At 49.1% G+C, this 14,067-nt stretch overlaps 1 protein-coding gene across 1 annotated transcript in view; it reads right to left on the bottom strand.

Moving 5' to 3' along the window:
• The window catches only part of NSF (N-ethylmaleimide sensitive factor, vesicle fusing ATPase), a 126,566-nt gene that overhangs the window by 29,077 nt on the left and 83,422 nt on the right, over positions 1–14,067 (bottom strand). The window contains exons 11-12 of the mRNA XM_056863330.1: positions 4,689–4,763; positions 1,758–1,945 (exon numbers count right to left, since the gene is read on the bottom strand). Coding sequence (XP_056719308.1) covers positions 1,758–1,945; positions 4,689–4,763 — 263 coding nt within the window. The remainder of the gene's footprint in view (positions 1–1,757; positions 1,946–4,688; positions 4,764–14,067) is intronic.

Raw genomic sequence — 14,067 nt, 5'->3', positions numbered from 1 at the left:
TGACATCACATCCCGATGTTTCCTAGGCAGACTTTGTTTGCAGAGTGGTTTGCCAGTGCCTTCCCCAGTCATCTTCCCTTTACCCCCAGCAAGCTGGATACTCATTTTACTGACCTCGGAAGGATGGAAGGCTGACTCAACCTTGAGCTGGCTACCTGAAACCAACTTCCGTCGGGATTGAACTCAGACCGTGAGCAGAGCTTGGACTGCAGTATTGCAGCTTACCACTCTGTGCCACGGGGCTCCTTTCTCTGGAGGCTTAATAACCCAAGAAATCTATGACAGACAAGAGGCTGTATTTTGGCAAACTTGCAGGACGTTAACTGGCTTATTTGTATTTGTGCACATCCTACCACCAAGACATCTCCACACCGGCTGCCTAAGGGTACCCTTTGACCTCAACATTAAGGAGCCTCAACATTCTCTTCCCCTCCCCCAAAATGGCTTGCATGACATTCACACAAACACCTGCATATCCCAGCATGCATTCCTGGTCCTTCAGCTGCTACGGGCTAACCAAAAATCTCTATCAGCATTTCAACACTCTCCAATATTGAAAAGTGATTTTGCACGTTCCAGCTAATCTCTAACCTTCTCGCCCTGACATTTCACAGCCTGCATCACTTACTTCCTGCTGAAGGGACAGTGACCTTTTCAAGTGAAAACACAGGTGAGGGGAAAGGAAGGAAAAAGACAACCATCCCCATCCCATGTTTAGGGAACAAAATGCACTGCAGATACTTAGCCCTCTCTGAGTGACGAGGGAAATCCACATCTCCATGTACATCTGCAGACCCTGTATCTTGCTTTTTAAAACTCAGCAATGCACCTTTGCACATTATTTTAAAGAGCAAGTATCCAGCTCTCAAACAAGTGCAGAGCAGGGCCAGATGAAACTTTGAAAGGAGCAGGGCTTCCAGCCATTAGCAAAGGAAGTTTGCTTGTGCATGCGTGTGGTCAAGTTCCTTGCACACTACCTACCACCCCTTGTTCCATGACTATTATTCCCACTTTCCCTTTGCATCCAATCACCTCTCCATCTTTTCCTTTTAAGTTCTTAAAAAATCTGAATTATGCATGATATGGTCACCAACATTTGGCACAGCCCAGTACAGAGGACCCACGTCGGAATCGTCCCAATGACAGTAGCTCATAAAAGGGCTTTGCTTGACCCTAATGTAGCATAGGGAAGGGTGTTTCAGAGTTGGGTTGCCAACACCAGCTTGGGAAATTTATGGAGATTTAGGGACAGTGCCTGGAGAGGGCAGAATTTGGGGAGGGAGCTATTGGGGCCATGAAGCCACAGGGTCCACCCTGCAAAGCAGTCATTGGCTGATCTTTGTAGTCTGGAGATCCACTGTAATTCCAGAAGAACTCCAGGCCCCATCTGGAGGTTGGTAACTCTACTTCAGAGTGACCTACTTCTAAATGTGTGCTTCTTCTAAATGGACCCTTTCTTGACTGCAGCGCGGCAAGGCTATTGCCACCAGGGACTGGAACAACAGGGGACATGGGTGGACTGGACTTGTGAAGTGCTTGGCAGAGTCAGCTCAGGTGGGGAATGGAACCCACTAAGAGCAACAGGGAAGACGAGACAGTAAATTCCCCTGCCTCATTGAAATTCCCTGTGACAGTTAAAGGGAAACTGCCCCCCCTTCATAGTGTCTACAAAACTGAAAGGAGGAAATGAGGAGCAAGAGAACAGCAGCCTTGGTTTAACAGGGAGCGCCGCCTAAGGGGTGCGGGAGAATCCAAACCTTGATGTGTCGGTTCATAGCGGTGGACTGTGCCGCACGAACCAGGCCCTCTAGCTCGGCGCCACTGAAGTTCTTGGTCTCCACAGCCAGCTCCGCAATATCCACATCAGTCGCTAGCAGCTGGTGGGTGCGCATCCTGGACGTGTGGATGTTCAGAATCTGCATTCGACCCTTTTCATCTGGCAAACCTAAAAGGGAACGCAGCTCTTCGGTTGGCTCGCCCCCACAGTCACAGCCCTATTTTGTGCAAAGGCAAGCCCCCAATATTCCACTGCCAAATTATTCAGGGACGAAGCAAGCCATGCACAGAGGTTATGCAGATTAAGTATATATTTGGGAATGGCCTATACATCAGGAAAAGGTGAAGGACACAGAAACCAAACCCTGGACAACTTAAATCCTAGGTCATTCTGCAACAGATTTCAGTGGGGAGGCGGCATTCGGGTGCTTCCAGTTCTCTGTGCAGAGAGGTATTCACAGCAGCAGTGGACCCCCTCCGCCCACTAGGCAGCCTCTTCCACTCGTTCCTTCCCTCAGCCATCGTCTGTGGCCGCCACCACCCCGCCCTCAAGCAACAAGACCTTTTTACCAGACCTTTTTTAAAAAAAAGGCAATTGCTAGATCGCTAACCAGCAAATACTACACCACTAGAAGAAGAAGAGTTGGTTTTTATACCCTGCCTTTCTCTACCTTTAAGGAGTCTCAAAGCAGCTTACAATCACCTTCCCTTCCCCTCCCCACAACAGACACCTCGTGAGGGAAGTGGGGCTGAGAGTTTGGAGAGAACTGACTAGCCCAAGGTCACCCAGCAGGCTTCATGTGGAGGAGTGAGGAATCAAAACCAGTTATCCAGATTTGAGTCCACCGCTCGTGTGGAGGAGTGGGGAATCAAACCTGGTTTTCCAGATTAAGGTGCCAAAAGGGCTATTCCTTAATTTTGCAAGAGGGAATCAAAGTTCTCATACTTCTTCCAGCTGTCTGAAAAAGCCATCTGTCTTGAGGATTTGATAATATGCAGTAACTGGAGGACAGTTCCACTGAACTCTCTCCATACATCTGGCGACCGGTCTCCTCATCCAAATACTGAAGAGTGCTTTATCTAATAATGATGGGTGACCTTCCTGAGTGGATCAAAAATTCTTTGGGGTACCCAAGGCTAGGGTATATGTCTCTGCAAACCTGGAGTGCAAAACCCCCTATAAATTAGGGGGTTAAGCCCCCCCCCAAGTGATTTGCAATACCTATGCACATTTAGACACTGTTAGAAAACAAAATTGTGTGCAGTTGTAATGATTGGCTGAGGGGTAGGGGAAGTGCCCAACAGGAGAGAAGGAAGAAAGAAACACACCAGGAGGGCTGGGGAAAGGACTATGGTGAGGAGAAAGGAAGTGGGAGGTATTTTCCTCTTCCCTTGGTCCTATCAAATTCCCATGATGGCTTCACAGAGTGGATCAAAACATCCACACAATAGGGGCACTTCACAGCTAGGGGAGATATTTCTGCAAACCTGCAAGTTTGAAAGTATTGAAAATTTCTGTTTCGCCACTCATTTGGCTGAACAGGCAAGCCACCTTTCAATAGAAACATAGCAGGGTTGCAGGCTGCAGGGAAAACTGTAGTTGTGCATGTGTTCCTCTTATAGTATGATAGGGCAAGATTTTGCACGTTCAGTGACAATAATAGAGGAGATAAACCTGTCTTCAGAAGAATCGAAAAAATCTGTTGAGTCAGATCTCGTGAGACTTTGCTGTGACATTTTAGCCATCACACATTGGAGAGGCCTCATTCCTCAGATAAATTGTTCCGCACTGTTTGCTGACAGGGTTAGAGCCCTTTCAAAACCATCAGGTGAATAATGTCACTGCATGCTTCCAAAAGGTTTTTAAACCTTAAAACAAACAGTGCAAAACAATCTGAGATAGGGACCGTGACGGTATTGTATGGGATTGCTAGGCAACTCCAAAATGGTGGCAGAGATCTCGCAAGGTAGTTTCACAGCAAAGGAAGGGGATGGGATTTCCCTTCTCCTGGGAATCCTTGTGTGGTCTCACTAATAGCTCACCAATTATAGCTCATAGGACAGCAAAAGTTGGCTATTAATATTTCTGTGTCCCAGACTGGAGAACGGAGTCAATTTAGCTCATTTTATGTTTATATTGTTGAGCCCGGCTTCGGCCAAGAAATCAGGGTGGGCTAGAAATCTAACAAATAAATAAGCAAGCTGTTTTATTTGTAAGCTGCCTTAAGCAGGACTCTGAATACATGGCACAGAGATATTCAAAATAATAAATGTCATTCCACTTGTAAAAGAAGAATTAAAAGTTGAGCGCACAATCCAGGCCTCCCATGATTAATGGGCTAAATCACCTGTTACTGTAAAAGGACACGGAATCATCCACTTGTGTAAGATAAAGGGAAAAGCAGAGCTTCAAGATTCAAAGGGTAACAATTTTTTTTTGCCATCAAGTAGCAGCCAAGTTATGGCGACCCCTCATGGGGTTTTCAAGGCAAGAGACGTTCAGCGGTGGTTAGCCATTGCCTGGCTCTGCATAGTGACCCTGGTATTCCTTGACAGTCTCCCATCCAAATGGTGCTAACCAGTACCAACCCTGCTTAACTTCCAAAATCTGATAAGATCGGGCTAACTTGGGCTATCCAGGTCACGGCAAACATGTTAAACCAAAAATCCAGCCTTGCAAATAATCTCTTGCTTGGTCATTTGTGGTAACAAGCACCTCCAGGAAACCACGCAGATTAATTTTACAGAAGCAGCCCCCTCCCCCCCCTTTAAGGCCCCAGATGACAAACACAGAACATGCACACTTGCCTAGTAACAACCCCCACCCCAAGCAGACCATCACGATTCACCCACAATAAGCTTATGGGCTTTGATAACATCCGACAACATTAATGTTTCCATTGCTTACTAACCTATCTCCATTTTCACCTCCAGGCGTCCAGGTCGCAGAAGAGCCTCATCTATCAGGTCCGGCCTGTTGGTCATACCTATGTACCAAACAGAAAGGCTTATTAAAAACCCTAAAAGGAGCCTTCACTAAGTTGAGATCAGAGCCATCTCTCGGATTAGTTCATAGAGGTCACTACGTGTCAAGTCCAAATGATAAAAGGCATCGGGATGTTTGGCGGCTGTTCATCCTCCTCCTTGCCCTGTGAGGCCAAGAGCCAATTCAAGAACTACTTTCGGGACAGGTCATGCTCGGGTGTTATCCACTCATGCGCACATCAGTGTTGTCAGCTCACTGACCTGAACATATCCAGGTTTTGAAATAACAAGCTACCCGCTCATCCCACTGTCCACATGAACTAAAGGGACAGCGACAAAAAGGAAAGAAGAGCAAGGAAACTTGAAAACCAGTTCTTGATGGCTCTTCAGCGTAATCAACAAAATGTCGTATTTATTTCTCTGACCAGACATGGTGGAAGAATTACAAAGGGGGAAGGCGCAATTGTAGCTGTACCTGTTTTCACATATTGTGTTTTTTGTTTGCCTTCAACTAGGGTTGCCAATTCCAAATTGGGGAATTCCTAGAGATTTGGGGGTGGAAACTTGGCTGGAATGTGATACCATATACTCCACCCTCTGAAGCTGCCATTTTCTCCTGGGGAACAGCTTTTCATATTTTGGAGATCAGTTGTAATTCCAGAACTCCAACCCCCACCTGGAGTTGGCAACCTTAGCTTCAACCTTTAATGGCGAGATCAGTCAACTAAAGCATTAGCTTAATAATCTGAGGTTAAGGCACACTTTTTTGAGCTGGAAGGAAAAAAACTTACTACAAGCATTTGTGACCCTAAGTGAGGAGAAATGCCCTCCACCCTATAATTCATCTCAATATTTTTAATAATTGGGGCTGCATTCCACACAGGTTCCAGAAGGTTTTCATGCTGGTAAAATAGCGGCAAAAGGAAAACTAGAGGAGATGAGGCCTCTCTGTCCCCACTATAGAACACTTGAACACATGAAGCTGCCTTATACTGACTCAGACCCTCGGTCCATCAAAGTCAGTATACTCAGACCGGCAGCGGCTCTCCAGGGCCTCAGGCAGAGGCCTTTCATATCACCTACTCGCCTAGTCCCTTTAACTGGAGATGCCGGGGATTGAACCTGGGACCTTCTGTGTGCCAAGCAGACACTTTGCCACTGAGCCACGGCCCCTTCCCTTCAGTACATACAGAAGCAAATGGACCCAGCCAGAGTGGAACAAAAGATTTATCATCTAAGATATTCATTAGAACATCACACCTAAAGGGACAGAGACTGGGACAGCCAAAAGGCTAGATAATATTTTCTTCCTTTTGAGCCAGGAAGATTGTGAATGAACCCAGAGGGGGATGGACTCTGAAGGGCAGATTATAAATTCTCAAGACACGAGGAAGAAGCTCTCCCTTATCTTTTGCCTAGGGAGATTCAAGCCATAAAGAAAGTTTTAGAGAGTAACCATGTTGGTCTGCAGTAGAAAACAGAGTTTCACTTACCTGTAACTGTTGTTCATCTGGTGGATCTTGTATGCAGTAACACATTGGGGACTGCGCAGGCCAGCCACGGATAAGATTTGTCAGCTTCTAGCAAAATCGAAAGTGAGAGTGCTCCCCCTCCCCTCGGGGCATGTAGCCTTCCCACCCAACAGTCACATGACCTTGGGAGCACTCTCCCCTCCAGTTCTCCAACCTGCCGCCACGGAACCAAAAACCACATGATTGCGGAGAGGTCCCACAGCGGGGAAGGAGGGAGGGATGGGTTACTCCATAAAAGATCCACCAGATGAACAACAGTTACAGGTAAGCAAAACTCTGTTTTCATCTGCGTGGCTTCTATGCAGTCCTACATTGGGAGAGTAGCAAGCTCGGTTGCCCGGATGGTGGGTGTGACTGTCCCAGTCACCGAACAATGACTACAAGTCCCACTGCTGCCTCTCTAGATGAAACCACATTGACCGCATAGTTTTGCTTCATGAAAGTAGAAGGGGTCAACGACGTCGCCTCTCGACAGATGTCTCGGAGGTCGATTTTAGACGAAAAGGCGACAGAGGCAGCGTAAGCTCTTGCGGAGTGCGCCTTGATCATGTCTGGGCAATCCACGTGTGCTCTCTCACAAGACAGTCTAATGGCTGAGGTAATCCACCTGGACAGGGTCTGCTGGGAGGCTAGGTGACCCTTATGGTGGTCTCTACAGCAATAACATATTACTGTTTTCCCTGCAAGCAAGGTTCGTTGTAATAAGAAGGGAGGGCCCTCCGTACATTTAAAAGTATAGAGCCCTCTCCGCATCGGAAGAAGGGGTCTGCAATAACATAGGTAAGACGATACCTTGTGTAGATAGAAAGCTCGGGTTTCAACACCACTTAATCAGCGTGAAACTTAGTAAACAGTGAGGAACGACAAGAGCCGTTAAATCCCTGACATGACTGGCCAAGGTGATTGTGACCAGACAGGCAGTCTCATAGGGATAGCAAAGAGAGGCCCCCGGTGGCCAAAGGCTCAAACGGTGTTTCATGAGTTGGGACAACCTGAAGGGAAAGCTCCACTGAGGAACAGGTGGAGATACCCTGGGATAGAGGTTGATATGTCCCCTTAAAAAAAAACTTCTGAGAGTCTGGGTGTGAAAAAAACACAGAAAAGAGAGTCCAATGCAGTGTGAAGGGCCGAGCAGTAGTCGAGGGATTGAACAGTCCAGCATCATTAAACATATGAGGTAGTCAAAAATTGAGGAGAGAAGCAGCTCTGGACAAACCATTGTCAGCAGCTCACAGGGAAAAAAGTTTCCGCTTGGCATTAAGAAAAACGTCTCGTGGACAACTTAATGGGGTGCAGCAGCACCTAAGCCACCCTATCTGACCATAGATTACACAGAATTCTCCATGCTGCCAGCTTGATTCTGGAAGGAATGTGAAAAATATCTTGAGGAGGAACAGTACTACCTTGTGTCAGGGCATTAGAATAGTGAACTGAGATCTCCTGGGCTGGATGGTGCCACTAGGATGCCACTTGTCCTGTCTGTCCAGATCTTGGCCAGAACCTTGCCCAGCAAGGGGAAGGGGAAGGGAATTGACCAAGTCATTTGGAATGCGTCCCCCATGGAGCCTGGGCTCTCCCCCGCTCTGGAGCACAATTGAGGACACGCTGAATTGTGCTGAGTCACAAGAGATACATTTGCGGGGTGCCCCAGATGAGGAAGAGGTAACAGAGACGTGAGTCTACAGTGAGTTTGTGACAATCTTCAGGATGATAACTTACGAAGTCTACGAGAATGTTACTCGTGCGATGTGAATGGCAGTGACAGAGGAGCCATGTGTTATGGCCAGTCCCAGACTGGAATGGCTTCTGTGCACAGCAAGTGGACCTTGTGCTGCCCTGTTTGTGCTGGGTGGTGCTGTCCGTTGTGACCTGAACATGTCGATCCTCGAGGACCCCTACAAAGGAATAGAGAGCAAGCCTAATAGAATGGAGCTCAAGAAAGTTAATGTGCAGGGTAGACTCTTGAGCAGGCCATACACCATGGGCCTTAAGAGCCATACAATGAGCTCCCCATCCTGATAAGAAGGTGTCAGGAATAAACGAGCCTGTGGAGCAGGTGTTTGAAAGGGCAACACCGGCCAAGAGGACCATCAGTCCAAAGAGGCAATAACCGATGTAGGGATAGACTGCTCTTTGTATTGAGGGTCAATGTTCAGCTGGAATGCTGTCAGAAAACCAAGTGTGCAAGGGGAACAACCGCAGACGAGCAAAGACAACAACTGCAGTGGAGAAAGCCATGAGTCTCAAGTAGTGAATTTTAGGGGTCGTTTGGAACCTTGTCTAGAACAGGTTAACTAACTTTCAAATGGAGCATATTCCCTGTATTAGAAGGTAAGCTCTAGCTGTGGCCAAGTGCAAGTGGGTACCATGAATCTATGGCCTTAGAAGAGGTCAATGGAGACTTTTATAGTTGACCAGGAGACCCAGGTCGGTTAGGACGGAAAATAAAAACTTCCACCTGACTAGCAAAGGCAAGCTCTGAGTAACCGACTATCGGCCAGTCGTCTAAGTATGGAAAATGACACATGCCTGCAGGGCCAGGTGTGTAACTCCCTCAGATAAGCACTTCATGAAGGTGCAAGGTACCGTAGCATGACCAAGGGCGAACTGCATATCCATAGTGCTTGCCCTTGCAGAGAAAACGCAACAGAGACCGCAGTCTTTGTGGATTGCATTGTGCAATATGCATCACGCAAGCCCAACGGCAAACCACATCTGCTCATCTGGGAGTGGCAGGACCTTGGATATGATCAACATATGAATTTGTGGATCTTGACAGCATCGTCAATTCCCCAGGTCTAGAGAGGGACACTCCCCTTATTTTTGTCAACTAGGTAGAAACGGGAATAGTACCTGTAGTCCCAGTCCTCAGAGGGGACCTCCCGGATGGCCCCTTTCCGTAGAAGTTCCCAAACCTCCTGTAGGAGTTGGGCGGGAGCCGGCGACATAGTGCAAGCTGGAAAGAGGTAGGGAAACAGCGTCTCGAGCTCAATAAAGCATCCATGCTTTATCATTTTGAGAAACCAATTACCATCAGTGATGGACATCATATACTGTAACGACCAGATAACCGGTCTGTGAAAAGCACTTGAGTGTCTAGCTACGCCTGCTTAGGTTTGTAGGGCGGTTGAGAGATGGGCTAGGATCCTTTCCTGGGTCTAGGTGTGCCCAAAAACTCTCTATCCTGCTAGGCAGAAGTGAGAATGGAGGTGGAAGGTACCTTGGTACCTGTATAGGCGGGATGGTTGAGACTGGTTGCCAAAGTATCTTGGCTATAAGTTGGCACAGTGGGGTGATGCCCAAGGACTTAGCGGTTATCCTTCTTGAGACGATCAAGAAAGGCATCGTTTAATCGCTGAAGAGCGAAGTGCTCTCAAGGGGTGGTTTCCCAATACGCAACGGAGGTGCCCTCAAGGGCAAGGTGCTAGATACATGACCGAGTGTCATACGGAAGGGTGAGCTGGTTAAGTCAGCATGCCTCCGAAGGACTATGGACGAGGCCATGACCTTGCTGGAAGGGTACGCAACGTGACGCACCGTGATAAACTGCTGTCTGTCGAAGGTCATGTTTATGCTCCAAGCAGTGTAGTGTGATGGGCGTCGATCCTCTGGTAGGGTACTAATTTGAGATGAAATTCCATCCCAGAGGGCATATTAGTATCTGGCCATGATTGCCATGAAATAGAAATGTGAAGGCCAATGGCATTTTTCTGGGTAAAGTCTCCAGTCTGCGTCCCTCCCGGTTAGGGGCAAGGAATGTGAACACGATTTATATTTGCCCGACAGGGCTTCGACCACCATAAAATTTAGGACAGGCTACTGGTACAGAAAATCACCGTCCTCACGGCAGATCTTGTACAGGTTCTCAATTCCTTTGTTGAAGAGGGCAGCAAAAATGGCTTGGTCCGGTTAGAATCCACCACCTCCAAATGCTTGTATCACTGGAAGGACCACAGGACCTGCTTCAGAGGAAAGTAATATACCCATGATGGTCGTCATCCGAGACGTCAGGGGGGGAATATATATTAGAACCTTAGCCAGACGGATCAATTCTACATATAATCTCACATCCCCCGGAGGGTATGTGATTTAGTATTTCCTGCAATGTCCGCAGGTGAGGGTTGCGAGGTGTGGAATTCCAAGTCAGAGACCTGAGTAGCCATTGCATTGGACTCGGAATGGACCATACCCTTTAATGTAGAAGGAGACCTTAGTTGGAAGAGTCTCCAGGGGGAGTCTTTGCCTCAGCAACGTAGGCTCTGAGAACGTAGGCGCCGAGATGCAGTGAGCGCTGACAGGCCGTGAGCGCCAAGAGGCAGTGGGCGCCGAGAGGCCATGGGTGCCGAGGCGCTGAGAGGGTCGCCAAGAGGCCGTGGGTGCCGAGAGCCGTAGGCTCCGAGAGGCCGTGAGCGCCGAGAGGTCATGGGCGCAGAGAGGCCGTGGGCGCCGAGAGGGTCACCGAGAGGCCGTGGACGCCGAGAGGCCGTGGGCGCTGAGAAACCGTGGGCGCAGAGACCGTAGGCTCCAAGAGGCCGTGGGCGCCGAGAGGCTGTAGGCTCCGAGAGGCCGTTACAGGGTGTTCCTCCCACATTTTGCTCAGATTGCACTACCCATCACAAACCTCCTTAAGACTAAGGGAAAGGGGAATACAGCCACCTTACCCAACGCCCGAGTGGAGTGGACCCCCTCAGTGTCAAGCCGCCTTTGATAGTCTTAAGCAGCTTTTTACATCTGAACCTGTTTTGCAGCACTCGGACTGCAACCCTTCGTACTGCATGTAGACGCTTCCGGCGTAGCAATGGGGGGTGCACTCCTGCAGCGGGGGGAGGATGGGCACCTACATCCGTGTGCCTATTTTCCCAAAAAATTCACTCAATCCGAACTCAACTGGGCTGTTTGGGAAAAGGAAGCCGCTGTGGTGAAGCATGCACTGACAGTGTGGAGTGTAAGCTCCTGACCCTTCGAACCAGAAATCACCACAGAGTCATATAGAATCCAAGCAGATGGCTTTTACTGGTCAAAAAGGCAATACAGTGCATACAGGGAACTATGGCAGCTATGAGAGTCTTACTAGCCGAACGATAATATAAGGCAGTAAATGGCGGGAGATTATACAACATCAGCATACACAGACAGAGTCAACTTTCCCAGGAGCAGTATTCCCAGGCCTTGGTATGTGTGGTCGGCCTTGAGGCTAGACAGTACAGTACCGACACAGAAACAATACTGAAACCGAGATAGCAGCCTGACATGGAGGCAATTTTTAGAAGGTTCCAAGCTGCCCTTTGAAGTGTGGTCCAATCACAAAAACCTAGAGGCCCTAACGGGGGCTCGCAAGTTGTCCGCGAAACACGTGCGCTGGGCGGACTTCTTTGCCCAGTTTCGGTTTGTCCTAAAATATGTACCAGGGAAGCAAAACCTTCTGGCTGATGCTTTGTCCAGACTTCCCCAATATCCCACCAAGGTTGATCGGCCCACAGAGTCGCTCTTCACCCCTGCCCAACGAGGTCTGTTGCCCACTTTGGCCGTACAAACCCGTTCTCAGACCCGATCCCCACCGCCTCTTTCGGTGTGTGGGGGGAAGCCTCACACCCGGCTGAGCCAGCAGCTCCACCCGCCTCACTTCCTCCTCACCCTGAGCGACCGACAGCCACGGTCCCCGAGGTTCGGGGACCCGAGCGCCCTGTTCAGTTGCTCTGGAATAGGGGGGCCACGGTCCCCAAGGTTCAGGGACCCAAGCGCCCTGTTCAGTCGCTCCCTGCACCTGTGTCGGCTCCATCCCCGGTCACGCTGCCTGCCGAAGCAACCCCGGACGGGGTGGACGGACTGACTAATTCCTTTAAGGAAACCCTTCTTCGCAGTTATCAAGCGGAACTGTCCTCGCAGACCATTCCGGCTACTCTCATTAAAAGCGGGGACTTTTGGTACAAAGATGCTAAATTGTATGTTCCAGAAAAAATGCGGGGGGAGGTTTTGGGTTTGGTTCATGGCGCCAAGACCGCTGGACATTTCGGGTTTCTCAAGACATTGCATTTGCTACGAAGACAATTTTGGTGGGCGGGCATGAGGTCGGATGTGGACTCCTTCATCCGCAGCTGCCCCATATGTGCAGCAACCAAATGCTCTCAGGGCAAGCCGCCCGGTCTTTTACAACCATTAGAGACTCCTTCAAAACCATGGGAAATAATTGAAATGGACTTTATGACGGACCTACCCCCTAGTGGGGGAAAGACAGTACTTTGGGTGATAACTGATGTTTTCGAAACAGGTGCATCTTGTACCCTGCGCAGGTATCCCTTCCGCCCTGAAATTGGCCCGCCTCTTTGTGTCACATGTCTTCCGTCTCCATTCCTTTCCGTGCAAGATGGTGACGGACAGGGGGCCAACTTTTGTGGCTAAATTTTGGAAGGCTTTTCTTAAATTGGTCGGAGTAGAACAAGGACTGTCTAGTGCCTTCCATCCCCAAACGGATGGTCAGACCGAACGGGTAAATGCGGTGTTGGAATGCTATTTACGCTGTTACGTTAATTACCATCAAGATGATTGGGTAGACCTGTTGCCATTTGCTGAATATGCTTATAATAATGCGGTTCACCAATCCACAGGGTTCAGCCCTTTCCAGGTTGTCCATGGTAAAGAGTTTGGCCCCGCTGGTCATATAGAGGTTTCTGAGGAGGAGGGGGGAGCTGATGTGGCTGGATGGGTACGTTCAATTCAAACAACCTGGCCATGGCTGGTTAAAAATCTGGAATGAGCCAAACAAAAGTACAAGGCTCAGGCTGACAAACATCGCTCCCCCGGTAAGGAATACAAAGTGGGGGATCTTGTCTATCTGTCCACCAAGAACCTACGGTCCACCCGCCCGTGTGATAAACTCAGTGCCAAGTATGTGGGTCCATTCCCCATTTCCCGGATTATTAATCCAGTGGCTGTGGCTCCTTGCCCAAGTCCCTAAGAAGGATTCATCCAGTGTTCCATGTCAGTCTGTTAAAACCATATGTTCCTTCTCAGAAATGGCATCCTGAACCACAACCCGAAGTGCCTGAAATGGTGGGGGGGGGAGGAGCATTTTGAAGTGGCTAAAATACTGGATTCTCGCATTCGCTATGGTACCCTTCAGTACCTGGTCCGCTGGAAACATTTTGGTCCCGCCCAGGATGAATGGGTGCATGCCCGTGATGTCTCCGCTCCCCGTTTAGTACAAGAATTTCATGCCGCCTACCCTCACAAACCCACGGTGGGGGGTGAGGGGGGTCTTTAGGGGGGCAGAATGTCAGGAGCAAGCCATGAGGATGGTATGCGGTAGTGTGATTGAGCTGCCTCCAGGTGCTGTTGTGCTATTCTGCCCAAGGCCAGTCTGTGCCCCGTGTTTAGTCTTCATAGATTCCCATACTGTGGGAAATGCCAAGTACTCCTTTCTGCCTCTGGGAGGGGGGTTGCCTGGGTTACCAGTTATCTCCTATTGCTCTTCCATATATGCCTGTGCCTTACCTTTGCCCCTTACTAGTGTCCTTCTGAAATATGGCTTCTGAAACCTGTCGATTATAACCAATAAAACTGCTTTCGTGGACTTGCCGTCTGCTGGAATCTGTTTATGGGTTTGCCGCAGGGCTAGAGCTTACACTGGGACCCGCTCTGATCAGGAGCAGAGGGGCTAACCACGGCATCCTGGGACCAGGGCATCCTGGGACCCGCTCTGAACAGGCAGAGGGATTAACCAGGGAATCATGAGACGTATCCTCAAGCTCCATAGACATCGTTGCTCGGCGCCAAG

This window comes from Euleptes europaea, chromosome 18, assembly GCF_029931775.1.
Source record: "Euleptes europaea isolate rEulEur1 chromosome 18, rEulEur1.hap1, whole genome shotgun sequence".
Classification (NCBI taxonomy): Eukaryota; Metazoa; Chordata; class Lepidosauria; order Squamata; family Sphaerodactylidae; genus Euleptes; species Euleptes europaea.
Note: the sequence above shows the minus strand (reverse complement) of the source record. Positions and strands in the feature narration are given on the sequence as shown.